Below are 18,617 nucleotides of genomic sequence, written 5' to 3' on the forward strand. Positions count from 1 at the left end.
AATCTACAAACGTGTGCACTTGGTGGGATCATAGAACATGCGGTGCTGTAAAGGTTGGGAGAAGTGATTAATGAATTGAATTAGCAGTCTACTTTGATTCCACAATGCCTATCATCAATATTATTTGATCAGTACCTTGCCATGATTTCTCTTGGTAATACTGACGAGCTTGGCCGAGAGCCTATCAAGGTCTTCAATGCTCCTAGAAAGAATAGTGTATAGCCACTACTTAGTTCTGTAGTTATGACGAATATCTGGAGAGAAGTCATTGAGCGTCCCTCAAACACAAACATCGCACCTATGATACAGTGATCCTTTGGCATAAACCAGATATACAAAGCTCACACCACAAGCTAACACATTTGCTAGGTATCAAATTCAAAAAGTTCAATCTATGCATCTACTTTACAGTTGCAGAGTTGCATTCGAATTTTATAAGACTAAAAACATATCCGCGTCATAACCGACGATAACACCGGGGAACTTCTTTGGTTCCTCTAGATAATAAAACATCTATGCATTTTTTTACAGTTCGTCATGGAAGTCACCCTCCTCCTCGCCACCAGCACCCTGGTACATCTTGGAGGTGATGGGGTAGGCGACGTTGGACAGCTTCTCCTTCTGCTCCTCAAAGTCCTCGGTGCTGGCGTCGGCGCCGTTCTCCTCAAGCCACTCAGTAGCCTCCTTAACAGCCTCAAGGATCTATTTCATAAAAGTTAGCAAAATGTTCGCTTCATCACAAAAATGATGAGTTCAACTTACAGTCTCCTTGTCCTCCTCGTCGATCTTGCCACCAAGACCCTCCTCGTCGTTGACCTGGTTCTTCAGGTTGAAAGCGTAGTTCTCAAGACCGTTACGAGCCTCAATGCGCTCACGAGTAGCCTTGTCTTCCTCAGCAAACTTCTCGGCCTCAGCGACCATGCGGTCAATCTCCTCCTGAGTGAGACGACCCTTGTCGTTGGTGATGGTGATGGACTCCTGCTTGCCGGTGCCCTTGTCGTGGGCAGAGACCTTCAGGATACCGTTGGCATCGAGCTCGAAGGAGACCTCGATCTGAGGAACACCACGGGGAGCGGGGGGAATGCCGGTAAGCTCGAACTTGCCGAGGATGTTGTTGTCCTTGGTCATGGAACGCTCACCCTCGAAGACCTGGATCAGGACAACGGGCTGGTTATCAGCAGCAGTCGAGAAGATCTGGCTCTTGCGGGTAGGGATAGGAGTGTTGCGGGGAATGAGCTTGGTCATAACTCCACCAGTGGTCTCGATACCGAGAGTCAAGGGGTTGACATCCATGAGAACGATCTCCTCAGTGCCTTCCTCACCGGAAAGAACACCAGCCTGAACGGCGGCACCGAAAGCAACAGCCTCATCGGGGTTGATACCCTTGGAAGCCTTCTTGCCGTTAAAGTACTCCTCGATCAAAGACTGGACCTTGGGGATACGAGTGGAACCACCAACGAGAACGATGTCGTCAACCTCGCTCTTCTTGACGTTGGCATCCTTGAGGACCTGCTCAACAGGCTTGAGGGTCTTCTTGAAGAGATCCATGTTGAGCTCCTCGAACTTGGCCCGGGTAAGAGTCTCGGAGAAGTCGTTGCCCTCGAAGAAAGCCTCGATTTCAATACGGGTGCTCATCTGAGAAGACAGAGTTCGCTTGGCCTTTTCGGCTTCACGCTTGAGCTTACCCATAGCCTTGAGGTCCTTGGAGATATCAACGCTGTTCTTCTTGTTGTAGGCCTTGGCCAGGTAGTTGATAACACGCTGGTCAAAGTCCTCACCACCAAGGTGGGTGTCACCGGCGGTAGCCAAAACCTCAAAGACTCCGTTGTCAATGGAGAGGAGGGAGACATCGAAGGTACCACCACCAAGATCGTAGACAATGATCTGGCGCTCACCATCAGTCTTATCCAGACCATAGGCGATAGCGGCGGCGGTGGGCTCGTTGACAATTCGAAGGACGTTGAGACCGGCAATGATACCGGCATCCTTGGTAGCCTGACGTTGGTTGTCCTGGAAATTTGTTAACACAAACGATTCTGTTTCTTTCCTCTTTCAAGGGATGGGACAAAGAAACTTACGTTGAAGTAGGCGGGGACAGTGACGACGGCGTGGGTGACCTTCTTGCCCAAGTAGGACTCGGCGACCTCCTTCATCTTGCCCAGGACCATGGCGGAAATCTCCTCAGGAGTGAACTGCTTCTTCTCGCCGTTCACCTGGACCTGAACAATGGGCTTTCCATCCTTGTCAATGACCTTGTAGGGGAAGTGCTTGATATCGGCCTGGATGTCCTTCTCGGCGAACTTGCGACCAATCAATCGCCTGCGTAACTGTTAGCAATGCATCTATTTATATCTTGACGCTCATTCAAGGGCTTTGACTGACTTGATATCGAAGATGGTGTTGGTAGGGTTAGCGGCGGCCTGGTTCTTGGCTGAGTCGCCAACCAGACGCTCCTCATCGGTAAAGGCCACGTAGGAAGGAGTAATTCGGTTACCCTGATCGTTGACGAGAATCTCGACCTTGCCCTTCTGCATCACACCGACACAGCTGTAGGTAGTACCCAAATCCTGTAAAGAAAACGTGTTAATAACCAGGCAAACACCAATGGCGGGGTTGTCTCCAGCCTTGTCCATGTCTACTTACAATACCGATAACAGTTCCGTAGTTGTCCGCATCATCGCTGGCATTGGCCTTTCCAACAAAGGCCAAAGGAGCGAAGAGGAGGGTGATCCAGCAGAGCAGACCCAGGCCCAAGGCCAGGGAGCTCCGTGAACGAGCCATTGTGAAGAAAATGTGTAGAAAAAAAAGTATGCGCCGACCTATGTACCCCGCGCACGTATAAGCCCGTTAACCGGCTGAAAAGAAAAAGAAATGTAAGGAAATGCGCAGCGATCTAACGCAGCGAGCTCAATTGTTTCCTCGAACCAGGCGTGTTGACCAGGTGAGGGGGTATCTTTGCTGGAGAGAAAAGGAAAAATGGGTTGGAGAAGAGAAGGCGACGATCGGCCACTTATGAATGCTGCCCCAGAAAAAGTTGAGGTGTCCAGAAGGCTCCAAAAAGGCCAGATTTCAGGTAAGTTCAAGGTACGGGTCCCTTGCGCGGGCCAAACAGGGCCCCCAGAACCTTCTGCCCCGCACGTGACAGGGGTCTTAATTCTGCGTACTGTGGTGTCGCGCAGACGTGGGTGCAGCCATACAGTGCACGCATCCGTCAGATACGGAGCACATGGCGCCCTGTACCTGCTCGCCGGGCATTTTTGACAGCCTACCAAGAGGCTCCAAACACTACACCTACCTATTTGGAGGTGCTGTGAACAGCCAACGCCACACGTTCTCCATTTTGCCCCTCCAGCCTCCAGGCGAAGAGGCCACGCTGCTTGGTTCTGATATTAGACGCTGACGGAGGAATTTCGATGCTATTCCAATAGCGTGACTCAGAGCTAGACTATGGGGGTCTGCGGCTGGCAAAATGGGACCGAGTCTTGGTATTAGGCACAATGTGATCACAGAACAGGAAGCTGTTTGTTACTGAAGCGCTGTGGCCACGGTGTACCATTATTGCACGCTGCCTTTCTTTCTTTCTTACCTTCCATGTATAGTGCGCTTATGCTTTTAATGTTTTGTATCAGGTTTGCAGGTGTAATAAGCGCCAGTCCGCCTTCAGACCAAGCGTAGGTATTACTAGTAATTTCTCCGCCTCAGCACTCGGCATTTCCCGGTGGATACCGTAGAGGCAAACACTCTGCTGTCAAGTTCAGATTTGCCACAACGAGGCTGAAGTTCTATAAGTAGATTGCCACTTACAAGTGGTACATTACTACTACTGCTGCTGCTACTACATACTGCCCATGATTGTGGCTACGTGGTATCAACTATAGTCGGTAAAATATTTCTACACGTCATGACAAGCACTACCGTAGTACTACAGGAATGCAAGGCTACCGAATAGATCCTTGGATACTTCTGGTTCGCTAGCTTGTCTTATCTGTCACATCTGGTTGATGAGCCTAGTAGTTTGTAACGAAGGAGAATCTTACAAAATCCGCAGTTCTATCAACTTATGGCACTTTGACATTGGTATACGCGTTTATCTAACAAGCGCCCATTTGCTTTTTGTTGCAAAATATCCCCGTTCTATACCCGTAATCCAAAGAAGAAAAGTAAAAGGAAAATAATGCTATTTTTACTCTAATAAGCCAGCGGCTATGGTTTCACCTTCACTTCGTATAACAACCCGTTGTCCAGCCTCCAAGGGAACCTTGGCCTCCAGCTTGATCAAAATCCGAGCGACTCCTCCGGGCTGTACAACCTTGGGCTTCTTTTTGATCACTTCGCCAGTGGCCTTGTCAAGAGTAGCCGCTATGGATTGGATCTGGCCTGCTGCGTGGAGTCTGCCACGGTGAAGATCCACTGGCATCGGCATCAGATGCTCAAATGCCATGGCTTTCATAGTAAACGTGTCGCCAACAGCGATGGGATCCGTTGTGTGGCAAATGATGTCGCCGATTTTAATATGAATGGGGTCGATATTTGTCAAGGCAACGCTGACATTCTGGCCAGCCACTGCCCAGTCCTTGGCCTCGGTATCAAGCATGATAGATTTGATGTACGCCGATTCCCCGCTTGGCTGCACCAGCACAGTATCTCCAATCTGGATTGTGCCAGAGTCTATACGGCCGGCAAGAGTCGTGGTTCCCTGCTGCGAACGGAAAATCTCGGAAATCGCCATTCGAAAGGGTTTCTTTAAAGCTCGTGCGGTTGACGGCCCAGATGCTTCCAAGCCCTGTATTAGAGTAGGTCCTGTATACCAAGCCCCAGCAGCATCTTCCGTTCTCTTGACAATATTATCTCCATTCAACCCTGATATGGGAATGAATGTGACATGCTTCTCTTGAAATCCGAGACCGGTCAAAAAACCAGAGACTTCTTCTGATATTTCCTTGAAGCGATCCTGGGACCACCCGACCATGTCGAGTTTATTTACAGCAACAATTAGCTGTTGAACACCTAAACTCCGTAGAAGCAGAACATGCTCTCGCGTTTGTCCTTTCAGCCCCTTCTCGTAAGCTCCAGTGTTGGCATCGATAACCAGGATTGCAAAGTCTGCCTGACTAGCGCCAGCAATCATATTAGGCACAAAGTCTCGATGGCCCGGGGCATCTAGAATTGTAAACTTTGTTGATTCGGTCTCGAAGTGGTTGGTGGCGATATCTATCGTCACTCCTCGATCTCGTTCTTCGCTTCTCTGGTCCATGACCCACGCCAGCGCGAACGATTGCTTTCCAATCTTTTCACCTTGTCGACGGTATTTGTCAACTGTACGCTCTTCAACAAGCTTGAGCTCCAGAAGAAGTCGACCCATTAATGTACTCTTGCCAGCATCGACGTGTCCTAAACTATGGTCAGTGACATCCACCTCGGAATAGCATAATTAAACGAACCAACAACTACGAAACTAGCATTCCTCTTGCTAGCATTTTGTTCAAATTCCTTGATGACATCGAGACCTTTACTATTAGGCGGCGGCCCATCGTTGACCTTAAGGCTTGAGACACTGCTCGCAAGCCCGCTCTCTTTGGCGGCTTCCTCGTTCTTTTGTGATTTCTTCGCGGCTTTCGGCGCGGCTGGGGTTTTTTTTCCCGCTGGTTGAAAAATTAGAATTAGCCCATCATTTCGCCTTAGCAAAATTCGAACCTTTCGCCTGAGCTGCGAGCACAATATCGTCTGGACTGGGCTCCGAGAAGGCGTTGGCTAGGAAAGAGGAAGATTGGGTGTAGGGCATTGCAAAAACATTAGGCCTCTGCGTTTGGTCTGCCTCCAGAGCCGAACCAAAAAGCGTGCGCGCGAATGCAGAAGGAGCATGGCTATGGCTTATTACCAGCTCCTCTTCAGGTTTGGCATAGACACCGGTTTCGCTTTCAACGATGGTTGATGAACCAGTATGCCCCCCGATAGAATTGCTAACGGCGCCGCTTGGTACCTCGCCCTTCTGCACCAATGGACCAGGGCCCGTTGTTGAGTCGCGTTGCACGTTTCCGCCTCTCAGCTTCGAGCCAAGGCTGGTGTTTTCTTTGTTGCGACTATCGGAAAGCGAAAGCTTCGAGACTTCGTCTTCTGGCGGAACGACTCTTTCTTGGTCCTTCTTCTCTTCGGCCTTTTTCTTGCGAAGCGCGGCTAATGCTTGAAGCTTAGACATCTTGGGGGCGGAACTGCTGCCTCCCAAGAGCCCTCCAACAGGGCGCGGCGGCTCAATAAAGACGGCTTCTCGGTCTTTCGGTATGTCTAGCCACGGCATATCGTCGAAAAATGTTGGAGATATCCGAGGCTTCTCCATGATGGGAAACATGCGTGTGTGAGAAGGAATGCCGTAAAGGTTTGTGGAATATGCATCGTGCTCAGGCGATTCGCGGTTTGCTTCAAAGGTTCGCAAAAACAGGGCTTGCTTGGCTGGTAAAGGGAACGCGCCAGTCTTACCTTCGGGTGCCTTTTTCGGCGCTGCTTTGGGAGCTGCTTTTGGAGCGGGAGCAATAAAGGTCTTTGTCAGGTAGGCGACAGATTTATCAACGTCGTAGTAGTAATGCCATAGAGCTTCTTGTATTTGCGCAACTGTGACTTTGCTTGCTTCCGTACCAAGAGCTTTCTGTACTTCTGCGGTCCCTTTTTGCATCGCAACCTTGTCTTCAGGACTCATTTCGTCCTCCTCTTCATAATCGTCATACTGGTCGACGAAGTCATCGTCGTCATAAGTCGGAGGCGCCATCGCGATCGCGTATATGAGTGCCTTTTTGACGTTGTAAAGCTTGAGGATGGAAAGATATGCGCAGTGTAGAGCTTCGTGGGTGGATTTGTATGAATGATCTGGCTGCCGGCGCCGAACGTTTTCCCGGGGCTAGCTGCTTTATATGACGAGCGCTCGGGGTTGACTCATTGATTGATTAGGCAGACGCCGTCACAACGGTATCCGCGCAGTATTTAGAAATATGCCTCGCGATAGCGATATAAGCTTCCAGCAGTGGTGAATCTAAGTTTCAAACCCCAAAAAAGACAAAACCAAGTACCGACAATGAATGACTGAAGCAGCCCAGCGCTCCATAGGTAGCTTCCAAGACAGTCGCTGGTCGTGAGGGGCAACTGTGCTCCATCCGCCAGATTAAGTCATGGAGGGGCAATTTTGGAAGCTTGATAATATGGCGGGGTGCCGGTAGGCGGACTTTACTTTGTCCGTGTCCCGCACCCTTTGTAGTGGGAGTTGCCTACAACTCCCCCCAAGTGGTCGAAAAATTCGGGCACGATTGCGGAAAGCTCGAAGCTATACTCTGTCACCAAATCAAGGGGGTCATTATTTTGGTGCTCAGACTGATTTATTTTCACTTGTCTGTACAAATTTGACAACAAGTTTCCCCCAGCCAAGATGTCGCTGAGTAAGTCGAGATCAAATCAAACGATAGCCATGGTGGTCAGGGGGGGCATTCAAACTAACAAGTACGCACTTTAGATCTAGATGTTTCCAACGGTAAAGGCCCCGATGACCCGGATACGGCCACGAGATCACAGCTAACATTCAGCGCGCAGCGGCGGTGATGAAGGATGAGCAAGGTCGGCCCTTCATTGTCGTCAGAGAGTAAGTTACAGAAACTCGTGTGCAGCTGCCTGCCGTCTAACAGCGGTCTAGTCAGGGGAAGAAGAAGCGCCAGTTTGGCAACGAAGCTGTCAAGTCACATATCCTCGCTGCCCGAACAGTCGCCAACATTGTTAAGACGTCACTCGGTCCTCGCGGTCTCGACAAAATTCTAATCTCACCGGACGGCGACATCACGGTCACGAACGATGGAGCTACCATTCTTCAACAGATGGATGTCAGCAACCACGTTGCTAAACTGCTAGTGGAGCTGTCAAAATCACAGGACGAGGAAATCGGTGATGGCACAACGGGTGTTGTTGTCCTCGCTGGTGCCTTATTGGAGCAGGCCGCCGACCTCATCGACAAGGGCATTCACCCTATCCGTATTGCCGACGGTTACGATCAGGCCTGTGATATTGCTGTTGCCGAACTGGACAAGATTTCAGACACGATCGAGTTTTCAAAGGAGGAGACTACCAACCTGCTCAAGGTCGCGCGGACGAGCTTGGGAAGCAAGATTGTCTCCAAGGCCCATGACCAGTTTGCCAAGATCGCAGTTGACGCGGTTCTGTCGGTGGCTGATCTCGAGCGGAAGGATGTGGACTTTGAGCTGATCAAGGTTGACGGCAAGGTTGGTGGTGCTCTCGAGGACACTATCCTTGTTAAGGGTGTGATTATCGACAAGGACTTCTCTCACCCTCAGATGCCCTCAGAAGTCAAGGATGCCAAGATTGCAATCTTGACATGCGCTTTCGAGCCTCCCAAGCCCAAGACCAAGCACCACCTCGACATCACAAGCGTAGAAGAGTTCAAGAAGCTACAAAACTACGAGAAGGAGAAGTTCATAGAAATGATTCAACAGATCAAGGATACTGGCGCGAACTTGGCCATCTGCCAGTGGGGTTTCGACGATGAGGCCAACCACTTGCTGCTCCAGAACCAGCTCCCCGCCGTTCGATGGGTTGGTGGTCCCGAGATTGAACTGATTGCCATTGCCACCAATGGCAGGATAGTGCCTCGCTTTGAGGACCTGAAGCCCGAGAAGCTGGGTTCTGCCGGCATTGTCAGAGAAATGTCTTTCGGAACGACAAGAGAGAAGATGCTGGTTATCGAGGAGTGCGCCAACACCCGAGCTGTGACCGTTTTCGTACGAGGAAGCAACAAGATGGTATGATTGAAAGTCCGGTCACGCAACCGCGAATACTAGCTAACGTGAAATATTTAGATCATTGACGAGGCCAAGCGTTCTCTTCACGATGCTCTCTGCGTTGTAAGAAACTTGGTAAGAGACAACCGAGTCGTATATGGAGGTGGTGCTGCAGAGATTGCTTGCTCTTTGGCAGTGGAGGATGCTGCCGGCAAGACTCCCGGCCTGGAACAGTATGCCATGCGCGCCTTCGCTGAGGCCCTGGATGCCGTCCCCATGGCCCTGGCCGAGAACAGCGGTCTCAACTCCATTTCAACCCTCGCAGAGGTGAAGAGCCAGCAGGTCAAGGCAGGCCCTGAGAACAGAGGAAAGCTCGGCGTTGACTGCATGGGACGAGGCGATAACGATATGAAGTCCGCTTTTGTTATCGATCCGTTGATTAGCAAGAAGCAACAGCTGCAGCTGGCGACGCAGCTGTGCCGGATGGTTCTCAAGGTTAACAATGTCATTGTGTCTGGCGCTGAGGATAACGATTTTTAAGGGGGGCTTCAGTCTGAACATAGATAAGGGTTTTTATATCAAAAAAGCATGGTTGGTCAAATAGAAGCCACTTTGCTCGTCACCACGAGCTGATAATCTAAATCAATCTACAAAATTCATATGAGCTTATGCTTCGTCCATGATAATTGAAGTATTTGACGCTATGTACCTCTCAAACTCCTTTTTCAAGAGTCCTGATTAAATAGCAAATTCTATTCTGATAGGCCAGGTTAATTGTCGTGATTTCAGACCACATGGGACGTTTGTAGCCTAGGCCACACAGATAGACCCCGCCCTGTCTTATTATCATTAGGTACCTGCACGATCTAAAGTGGGTTGAAACTTTTCTATACTCTTGTTGGTGAGTTTAGTTTTCTGTATGCACCTTGTGGTAGCAAGTTACAGGTGTATACCGATTCTCACGGGAGCAGTGAGTATACTGTTTCCTGATGCCTTCTACCATTTTCTCTATACTTAGCTACTTCTGTCTACTCTCTGCCTCGACCACTTTTAACGCATTTTAAAGTATAAAGTGGTTATTGTGCTGTCTTACTTTATACCCATTCTCCATAATCGTTGTATTGAGGGATACCGAAAAGAGGTTGTTAGTACAAAGACATAGTATATAATTTCCAATAGAAAAAAAGGAATAAAATCAATTCATAGCCATACTCACAATTGACCGAGTTCCGTTCGAAAAAGTAGCTTGCTACCACAAGGTAAGTATAGAGAGCTATATTTACCGGCTAGAATCTAGAAAAGGTCTTTGTCTATACAAGTATCTAGGTAAGTTACACACACATATATATATATATATGTAATTTAGATCACTGTACGATCTCTTCGAGGCTGCTACATAGCCGCTCCGGTGATATCAAAAGCATTCCACAGGAGAAACTACGAAACTAAGGTGTAAATAAATGAATAAATAAATAAATAAAAATACTTATAGTTTGCTTAGCAACGATATAATAAATGGAAACTCTATTTTACCCACCGCCGTGGTAACATACCCTCCCTTTTGCGAGCAAGCTTAAGTCATTACGCTATATACTTCTAATTCACTTTTTCTCCAAGCCAGCGAAGTTTGCGATAGATTATGATGGCCTCCATGTCCTATACAAAATGCGTCTTATATACCTCACACAGCGCTTGCGTGAAACATTCATTAACGTTTGAGGGTAGCCACAATTTTACGCCCAAGTCTACACGTACTCACCTTATCGGAGAGAATATGGCGTAAACTCGTGCATCATTGCCCTAGTCTTCAACTTTGGCCAGAGCAAAGCTTTCGGGGCTTCTGTATTCTATTAGAATTATTAATAAGTTAGTTTACGCCGGCGTAATAAGCAGGATTGAATCATTTTTAAGGGAGAAACGCCATCAGTCCACTTCGTTTTGGCTTCGAGGTAGTTGTGTTGATGGCGTTTAGCAAAATCCGTAAATGGCGGGCAACTAGTGAGATCAAAAGGTATAATAATCATCATTCAACAAATCGTAATTCTTCTATTAAAGCTTGCTGTCTCCCCCCAAAAAATGTTTATTTCAATTCTCTCACTCTCCCGCCAGCTTCATCTTTCCTACATCTCATCTCTAATATACCATCTCCATTTCTACCACTTAAGAACTTCAACGACTCCAACGAAGCCCAATTATTCCTACTGAAATGGCCCCTGTGGGAATTACCAACGGCATATTCATGGCGGAATTACCAAATTATGTTGTGGGCAACGCCAGCAACATTTTGCTAACCGCGCTGCCAAATTACGTGGATCCCGATGTCACCAGTGCCCTTCTTGCCGAAATCTCAAGCTACTTCGGTCTCGAATCCTACAAAGAGTACGCTTTGATACTTTTGGGTTGTTTATTATCTGGCCTATCCGACTGGCTACTTGTCTTTGGAAGCATAGGTTGGGCCATCGTTCAACACCAAATGGTGTCTCGCCTAACGTCTGTGCCGTACGAAATGGGATGGAACTCTCGTTCTTTCAGGTTCAAACCTTCCACCAGCGGTTCGATGATTATCGCGCGTTTTATATGGAATTGGGTATCACACTTGAGCATGTACATCAGCAGCAGGTTACCTGGTGAAGATTCAATCTTGCTGCTGGTTATTGTCAGCTCGCTTCCACTGGCTGTACCCTACGGTTTCTATTCCAAGTGGCCGGTTCTATCAACGATCTGTCTTATGTGCTGGGGCCAACTCTGGCTAAAAGATATGTATTCGGGGCTCATGTGTACGATACTCTTTTTGGCGTTCTTGATATGTTGGTGAATACTAATTTATGTGTTCGCTTTAGTTCCTCTCGCGCTATCAATTTTACCTTTATCGATGATGGTTATCGCAGTGCACTTTGCTGAAGTTATTCAGAGTCTCTGTTCGGTACCATATGGTCACATATGGCAATCTTTTCGAGGCAAATTTTACGCAATAGTCGTTCTACGATCTTCACAGGAAATATGGCGTTATGTCTTGATACTCTGGCCCCTGCCTCCGTACTATACAGTTGGAGTCCCTCGATTAACAGAAGGCCCTTGAATTCCAACGGGCACTGGCATCTGGTCCCAAGCACCAGTGACAAACGACTATCAAAGAACGAAAAGAAACAAAGATTGTATTTATAAATATAGGTAGATAGGCTCAATATAAACCGCAAGGTGTCGGTGCAACAAAGGGCTGTGTTCAACCCCAAGTTCGGTGACTTGATCTGATAGGAGCTATCTGAAGGCAATAGTTTCAGTTCTCTAGGTCATCAACTTCGACCAAAGCCTGGTCTCTCAGCAACAGTAAGGTTCAAGATAAAGTTTCTCACCGATGACACAACAACGCTGCGGCTAAACTTAACAATAGAAAATGAGAAGTATAATGGCGTACCCAACTTTACGTTGTAAGCGTATAAACCTTCGTGTTTCCCCCTTAGAAAATCGATGAAGTCCAACTCTCAAACACACAGATCTTTAATATCAATGAGCAAATACACACATGCTCCATCTCAAAAACAGCTCTAGTGAGGCAGCCTCTGCATAGCTCCGAATAAACTCGCAATTAACTATTTGTACCTTACTGCTGGCGTTGGCTTCACTGCTACCTCCGACAACTTGTGTGCTTGTTGATGGATAATACTGTCGACAGCCTCTCTACACGAAGCATTGACAAGTTTGCGGATATTGAAGACAAGACGCTAGGCATCGCTTACCGTTGTAACCTGTTCTTCCCAAGAGGAACTAAAAGCTCTTCTTGGACAAGTGGTCAGACCGTTTAGTAGAATAAAAAAATTATTCTCAAGTCAGGGAGAAATCTTTGAAGATTGGGAGGCTTCAGACTGACTGACAAGCATGTCATGAGATCCGTCAAGGAGTGGAACGGATCGACAACTCCTCCGTAGCCAGCACCCATGATACATTTACCGCCAGAGCCTTTGGAGACAGCTCTCTCATTTTTTGTTCAGGGCTACCGTCCGCTGTCCAAGACATTGGCTGAGGTGCATCTCGTGACGAGTATGGCGCACGGGTCCAGCTGACGCTTTCAACCCAAGCCGCCCATTACCAAAGCGGTTCTATGGGGATACATTTTGTTTTATCATGACAACAACTCTCATATACTTTTTAGTATCGGACTGCCTCCTACCTAGTAGTTTATGTTATACTCAACTAATCTTTTATAGCAGGGAACAATGTTTATAGCCATAGACTAATGGCAATTACGTTATTTCTTATTCCGTGTAGATTCCTAGCGATGGTGCTCCTTTAACCTCTTCAAGAGGGCACGCGATATACACTGAATGAAAATTTCCTGCCAGTCTCGTCTTTAAGGCCATATCAAGCAATACTAGCTAACCATCGATGGTGCTATTTCTGTATATTGCTTCTTCTCTGGTGATTTGTCCATCTCTGAAATAGTCAAGGACTTGGGCAATACAATTAGGAAAATGCAGTGTGATAAAGGAAGACCACACAACATACCGAAAGTATCCAACGTGCTGCGAAGGGGTCTGGTATAAAACTCGCCAGAAACATATAGAAGCGATAGAAACATATCTCCCAATAGCTCAAGCTTGCTGGCAACGCAAGGGGGTAACTCATCATGTAAACCGTAACCTCCGTTTATTACGTCGAAACTCTACAGAATACAAGCGCAGACATTTTATTTCTCAAAATTAATAAAATTAAATAAATAAAAAAAATTTATTCATTTAATGATTAAAGCACGAAAATTCCTGATGCCCAATGTCAAATTTGTAGCACGTAGGCCCGCTCGGGGCCGACTTCCTGGCCCCCCCGAATGGAACGCTGGATATACAATGCATTACGCGCTAGTTAAGCCATTTCTGAAGCAAACAGATTTGCTATATTTGTAGAGCATCCTTGCTCCTTACAGTGTTCATGGTGTCATCTCCGTATCTACTCCGTACTGTGCACTCTCTTTGCTACGTTATGGGTGCTGTTACCTACCAAACTGCCATAATGTAGGCTTCTGCTATCTACCACCATCTTCTGCTCTCTCCTGATTTCATCTGACATTTAAAATAATAGCATTTGTATTATAGTATCTTGTATTTTATACCCTCAGACTCTTTTTTTTTGTAAGTCATTGTCAAGGGATGCTCAAACGCCAAAGCTAAGCGTTAAAAATTACGGTCTAACATTACCCCTTGCTCACTCGCGGCACACGTGTAAAGGATTTACATGGTAAGGTCTCTTTTTTCAGCTGCGGCTGATACCACCGGTGAGCAAACAACTTGGAACTCGTGCAAAGCCAAAGGGGAGTTGCAGTAGCATCTGTTTTACAACGCCGTTTACCTATTCCTAAAACGGAGACGCGGTATCCAGTCGGTGAGAAACGAAGTGTTACGAGCACACATGAGGTCTCGGGCGAATTCACATGCACAGCATGCGGGATGGTGGTAGGTAGGTGTGGTGTTGCAAGAAAGAACTTGCCTTCCATTCATTGTCAGGGCATCCTTGTAAAAGGCTCAGAGGCGTGCAACTCCAGGTCAATCAGGAAAAGGAAACCATGTCTGTGCGGCGTCAAATCGGGATGAGAGCGTCGTCCACGTTGCGTAATGAGCTCGAATGAAATTGCACAGGATGTTGTGCAATGTGATGACCGCCGACCGGTGTGATGGCATCCAGATTTGTGACACATACAGTGTAGGTGGCTCAAGACGCTCGTCGAATAGGGCTACAGAGTGTTTGTCGGCTTTGAGCTTGGACCGTTTGCGAGGAGTACCAAAATGGTGAGCCAGTCAGATACCGCCTTCTGGCGCCCTCGTCTTTGCCCAAGATGCGAGTGTTATTTATTAGCGAGAGCCGGGTACTGTCGTAGCACTACATTCAATAGTTTGAACAGCTCTCTGTAACCCTGGTATGACTGATTCGTCTATTCAATCAAGTCATTCGTTGACTCGACAAAGAACCAGGAAATGGATGCTGCAACGATGACGAGGGATCGAGGTGATGGCTGACCCAGTAAGCATCTGGGCAGACGATGATACTGCTCGTGCTGATAAGCTCGCCACCTAAGATGACGGTGGTTTGGATGCTGCAGCTGTATTTTGGGTTACATGGGTAGATACAATCGCTCAACAGGGCATCGAAACGGAGTGCTACTATACCAACCACCTACCAGATACTACAAGTGTGGTATGTGTGGTGATGGCTACACGGCAGCACAGAGTGCCCTTGAGCATTTGCGACCTGAATCGCCCGCCCGCAGCTCATATTGGTGGTGATGACGGGGTACGGAGTACATGCAGATAATATCAGATGGGTGACGTCCAAGTAACGCTCGTACAGAACTTGTGTGCAGTGAGAGGTGTGTGTGCGTGTGTAAGTGTACCTGTACTCTGGCAGTCTGTGTTATGAGGGAGCGGGTGTACGTTACACGGCTGTACGCACATACAACCGTATGCAGCCCTTCAGGTGGCCAGGGACACATGCTCCGTCTTGCATGGCGGCAGTCGAACGAGCAACCGTCAGATGGCCTGGCGTTTTCTGGCCTGTGATTTCAGCCACGGCCGTTTTGACGCTTTAGTATGGGAGATAGCCGCGTTGACGCTACTGCGGGGAAAGGTCCCGAAGTCTGCCTAAATTGCAATGAGGGTACACACGAGTGCTCATGGTCGATGCCTTGGCCAAAGAGGAAAAAAAGGAGATAGGGCAGAAGCAAGTGTGATGACCAGGGGCACGAGATATACGGGAGTATGTCTTCGGAGATTCCTATAATCATCCAGATTCAACGGAGGGCTCAAATTTCTGCTCACGCTCATCCTGATATGCCCATATACCTGCACCCTTACAGGTCCGTTGGGTAAAGAAAACAACAGCCACAATACAGCGGAACGCAGAGCCGGCGAGCCTGATTGTCGAAGGATTATTAGACGGGGAAAGTCAGTGAGGCGTGGGCCAAGCAATGTCCTAAGCAGCTGCTCTAAATCGATCCGTGGGGAGGCAAGGTACAAAGGTGCTAGTCCGGTAGAGTCGATATGCCCGTCCAGCATCTATTACTGTGGACATGTGAGAGAGGAGTCAAGCACGAGTTGAAGCAGCCTTGCAGCCTCTTCTCGATACCCAAGCGGCGCCGGGGAAAAAAGGGAGCAGGGGTAGCGGAGGCTGCAGTTGGTGGTGTTGAGTACATGGTATTTGAAAAAAAAAAAAGGGAAAAATAAAAATAAAAATAAAAATAACTAAATAAAAAATAAGAAGAGTACCTAGCACTAGTATCTTATTTTCGACAGAACACAATCTATTCTTATATTATGCTGCATTGGAGGTGGTGTCGAGGCTCCACCGGCTGCTACAAGCACAGCTCTCGCTCCTCTTCTGGGCCGGTTTCTGCTGCGACTGCAACGTCCATGGCGCCCAGTTTGGCCATGCTGCGACGCCTCCTCTCTGTCCCCTCTGTCTCTCAGCTCAGGCGTGTGTGCAGGGATGCTCGCCATTATGCTGCAGCAGCAGCTGTGATGGGCCAAAAATAAAAATAAAAAAATAATCAATAAAAATCAATAAAAATAAAAATCACCACCAGCAAAGTCCTGCCTGCCACACTCGCGCACCGCCTCTCACCGCCCCCAGGCGCTGATGCAGCCGCCATCCCGCACCTCCCAGGTCATCTGCCTGACAATTGCTGAGCTGGCAGACCTCCACCGCCGCAGCCATTCGTCCAGCTGTCCAATCCTCCGCTGTGGATGTGTGCAAGTTGCTTTTTTATGCACAGCAGCGAGACAAAAGAACAATTACTCCGCGATCAAGCATGCTGCAGCTTGTTGCTTTCTCCGTGTGTCCATTCCCCCAGAGCCATTGCATCGTCCCATGTGCGCTGCTCTGACTGCCCGCAGCACCACGGGGGTGCTTTTCAACCAACAGATTGTAGTATTATAGTACAGCATACTATGTAGCATATAATACTTGTACGTAGCATGGAGCACAAGGGCACGACAACCCGGGCTTGCGGATGGGGCATGCGAAGATGTCCAAGACCGGACTGGAGTCGAGTGCTGTGCTCCTTGCTTCGTCCCGTACCGACTATTACATACATCTAAGGACTCCTCGCCTAAGACTGCACGGCACCGAGCATGATGGCACTATGACTAGCAACAAGTACCTGCTGTACCTGCCGCTCGTCTTACCAGCAATGCTGCCTCAGATGCCTCCTCTTCGGTGCCTCTGTCTCGCCGATAGGCACAGGTCATCTGGAGTTGCAACTGGGGCGTGTCAGTTGTGTGGTTGATCACGACGGGCAACCATGCGGCAACTGAGCCATGGCCAACAAACTTTACTTTTGCTCTGGCTGTGCTGTGACTACCAGAGACTGACCTTTGCAAGTCTCTGCTCTCCCGCCCTTCTCCACGGATCGCACTGCCGGGCGTTGTGTCTGTACATGGCATGGCGCTGCTGCACAGACACATACAGGCCAGCATGATGCAGCAACCCTTGATATCTGCCACGAAAAGACCCAGCAGCAGTCTCCATATTGTCTGATTCAGGCTGCATCAGATTTTTTTTTTTTTTTCTTGTCTGGCTTTTCCCATTTTCGCTTCTTGCGTCTTGGTTGCCTCCTTTTTTTCCCTCCCGAGTTAAGACCACCCAGGTGTTCAGATAGGCATGCATGCATATAAACGGCGGCGCAGCTGCAGGTGTCCACCAGACAGCTTCTGCGAGAAGTCATTCCATTGACCAGGCCATCATCAGGCAAATAGGATCATTGCTTTTTCTCCCCGGATAAACGAGCAGAAGGAGAGTTGGGAAATTACAATATTTGAATAAACATAAAATAGAATAATAAAAGAAATTAACTTTTTTTTTTTTTTTTTTTTTTTTTTCTTCTTAGGTGTCTCGCAGGACAGAGAAGCACCACTTCACTGCAGACCTAATACCCCGAGCACCTGAACAAGACATCGGGCACAACTCCGCCCTTCTTAATCAATGAATCTTTTATTTTATCCTCATTATTGTCCGTATTCAAGTTTACAGTATGGCATAATGGGCATATTATCAAATACCCGCACTCCACCAAGAGGTAAACCGTTTGGGTTCTGTAGGTACTTGATGTAATTAGTGTACGTACCTTCATGTAGCAATAAGTGCCCCATTACCAATACGAACAGAGATCAAGAATCACGCGACGGGTACATGTACAGCTTTGAAATGAACCAACCGAATCCTAGATAACTCATTCTTACCCCCAAATCCATCTTCAGGCCCTTTTTAATTACCAATTGCACTGCTCAGCATCCCGCAAGAAGATGTTGCATGATTGCAACATACTGGTACTTGTGCTGGTACCAGGCCCAATTTGTCATAGATGCAATATCCCGAGAGGCCTTCCTATTTTGCCAAGATAAACAAGGATCGACTGATGAGATGCTTAACCTAGGTGTCTGCTCCGTTGCCGTATTAAGAGGAGAATTACTGTATCTGCATGTGTGCAGCTCTGTGCCTATACGAGCAAATACGAAGTAAATAGCATGCTCAATATAAAACATGTCCGTACTACGTACCTTGGGTAGGTACATGTAGGTAGGTAGTCCATTACAGTAGAAGCCGAAATGAGTGTGTCCGATTTGCCTTGCGGTGTCTTTTCCGCGCGCAGACCATTTAGGTGGCGTAGTGTGGCTATCACAGCAAGCCATTCCCGCCCCCTCCTCAAAGGTTCTCTTTACCAATGTACATAGGCTGTAGATTATCCGCTGGTCCTTTTATTCTTTACTGGCTCGCTTTTTCGTGTACGTGTCTTAGCTTGGGCATTTGTTCCGGAGCTTTGAAGTAACGCAGGCGCTATGTATCTTATCTTCATTGCATTTTGGGCTC

At 47.9% G+C, this 18,617-nt stretch overlaps 5 protein-coding genes across 5 annotated transcripts; 2 read left to right on the forward strand and 3 right to left on the reverse strand.

The window, feature by feature from the left end:
- Positions 1-57: 57 nt before the first annotated feature.
- Positions 58-3,066, reverse strand: GRP78 (78 kDa glucose-regulated protein). The gene is made up of 5 exons (XM_024902378.2): positions 2,644-3,066; positions 2,383-2,567; positions 2,079-2,319; positions 763-2,010; positions 58-702 (listed from the first exon to the last, which is right to left on the reverse strand). Exons 1-5 carry the CDS (start codon positions 2,779-2,781, stop codon positions 526-528), a joined length of 1,989 nt encoding a protein of 662 aa, XP_024762600.1. The 5' UTR covers positions 2,782-3,066; the 3' UTR covers positions 58-525.
- An 886-nt stretch (positions 3,067-3,952) lies between these two features.
- Positions 3,953-7,135, reverse strand: TrAFT101_001497 (uncharacterized protein). The gene is made up of 3 exons (XM_066126341.1): positions 6,475-7,135; positions 5,442-5,642; positions 3,953-5,391 (listed from the first exon to the last, which is right to left on the reverse strand). Exons 1-3 carry the CDS (start codon positions 6,758-6,760, stop codon positions 4,184-4,186), a joined length of 1,695 nt encoding a protein of 564 aa, XP_065982442.1. The 5' UTR covers positions 6,761-7,135; the 3' UTR covers positions 3,953-4,183.
- A 148-nt stretch (positions 7,136-7,283) lies between these two features.
- On the forward strand, positions 7,284-9,534 carry CCT5 (T-complex protein 1 subunit epsilon). Its single transcript, XM_024901784.2, has 5 exons — positions 7,284-7,421; positions 7,496-7,513; positions 7,573-7,621; positions 7,673-8,789; positions 8,847-9,534. Exons 1-5 carry the CDS (start codon positions 7,412-7,414, stop codon positions 9,306-9,308), a joined length of 1,656 nt encoding a protein of 551 aa, XP_024762602.1. The 5' UTR covers positions 7,284-7,411; the 3' UTR covers positions 9,309-9,534.
- A 1,440-nt stretch (positions 9,535-10,974) lies between these two features.
- On the forward strand, positions 10,975-11,847 carry TrAFT101_001499 (uncharacterized protein; the record flags this gene model as incomplete). The annotated part of the gene is made up of 2 exons (XM_024906262.2): positions 10,975-11,545; positions 11,609-11,847. 2 exons carry the CDS (start codon positions 10,975-10,977, stop codon positions 11,845-11,847), a joined length of 810 nt encoding a protein of 269 aa, XP_024762603.2.
- A 5,261-nt stretch (positions 11,848-17,108) lies between these two features.
- Positions 17,109-17,705, reverse strand: TrAFT101_001500 (uncharacterized protein; the record flags this gene model as incomplete). Its single annotated transcript, XM_066126342.1, has 2 exons — positions 17,109-17,284; positions 17,684-17,705. The coding sequence occupies 2 exons, from the start codon at positions 17,703-17,705 to the stop codon at positions 17,109-17,111; spliced, it is 198 nt and encodes a 65-aa protein (XP_065982443.1).
- Positions 17,706-18,617: the final 912 nt, after the last annotated feature.

Source organism: Trichoderma asperellum, chromosome 1 (assembly GCF_020647865.1).
Source record: "Trichoderma asperellum chromosome 1, complete sequence".
Classification (NCBI taxonomy): domain Eukaryota; kingdom Fungi; phylum Ascomycota; class Sordariomycetes; order Hypocreales; family Hypocreaceae; genus Trichoderma; species Trichoderma asperellum.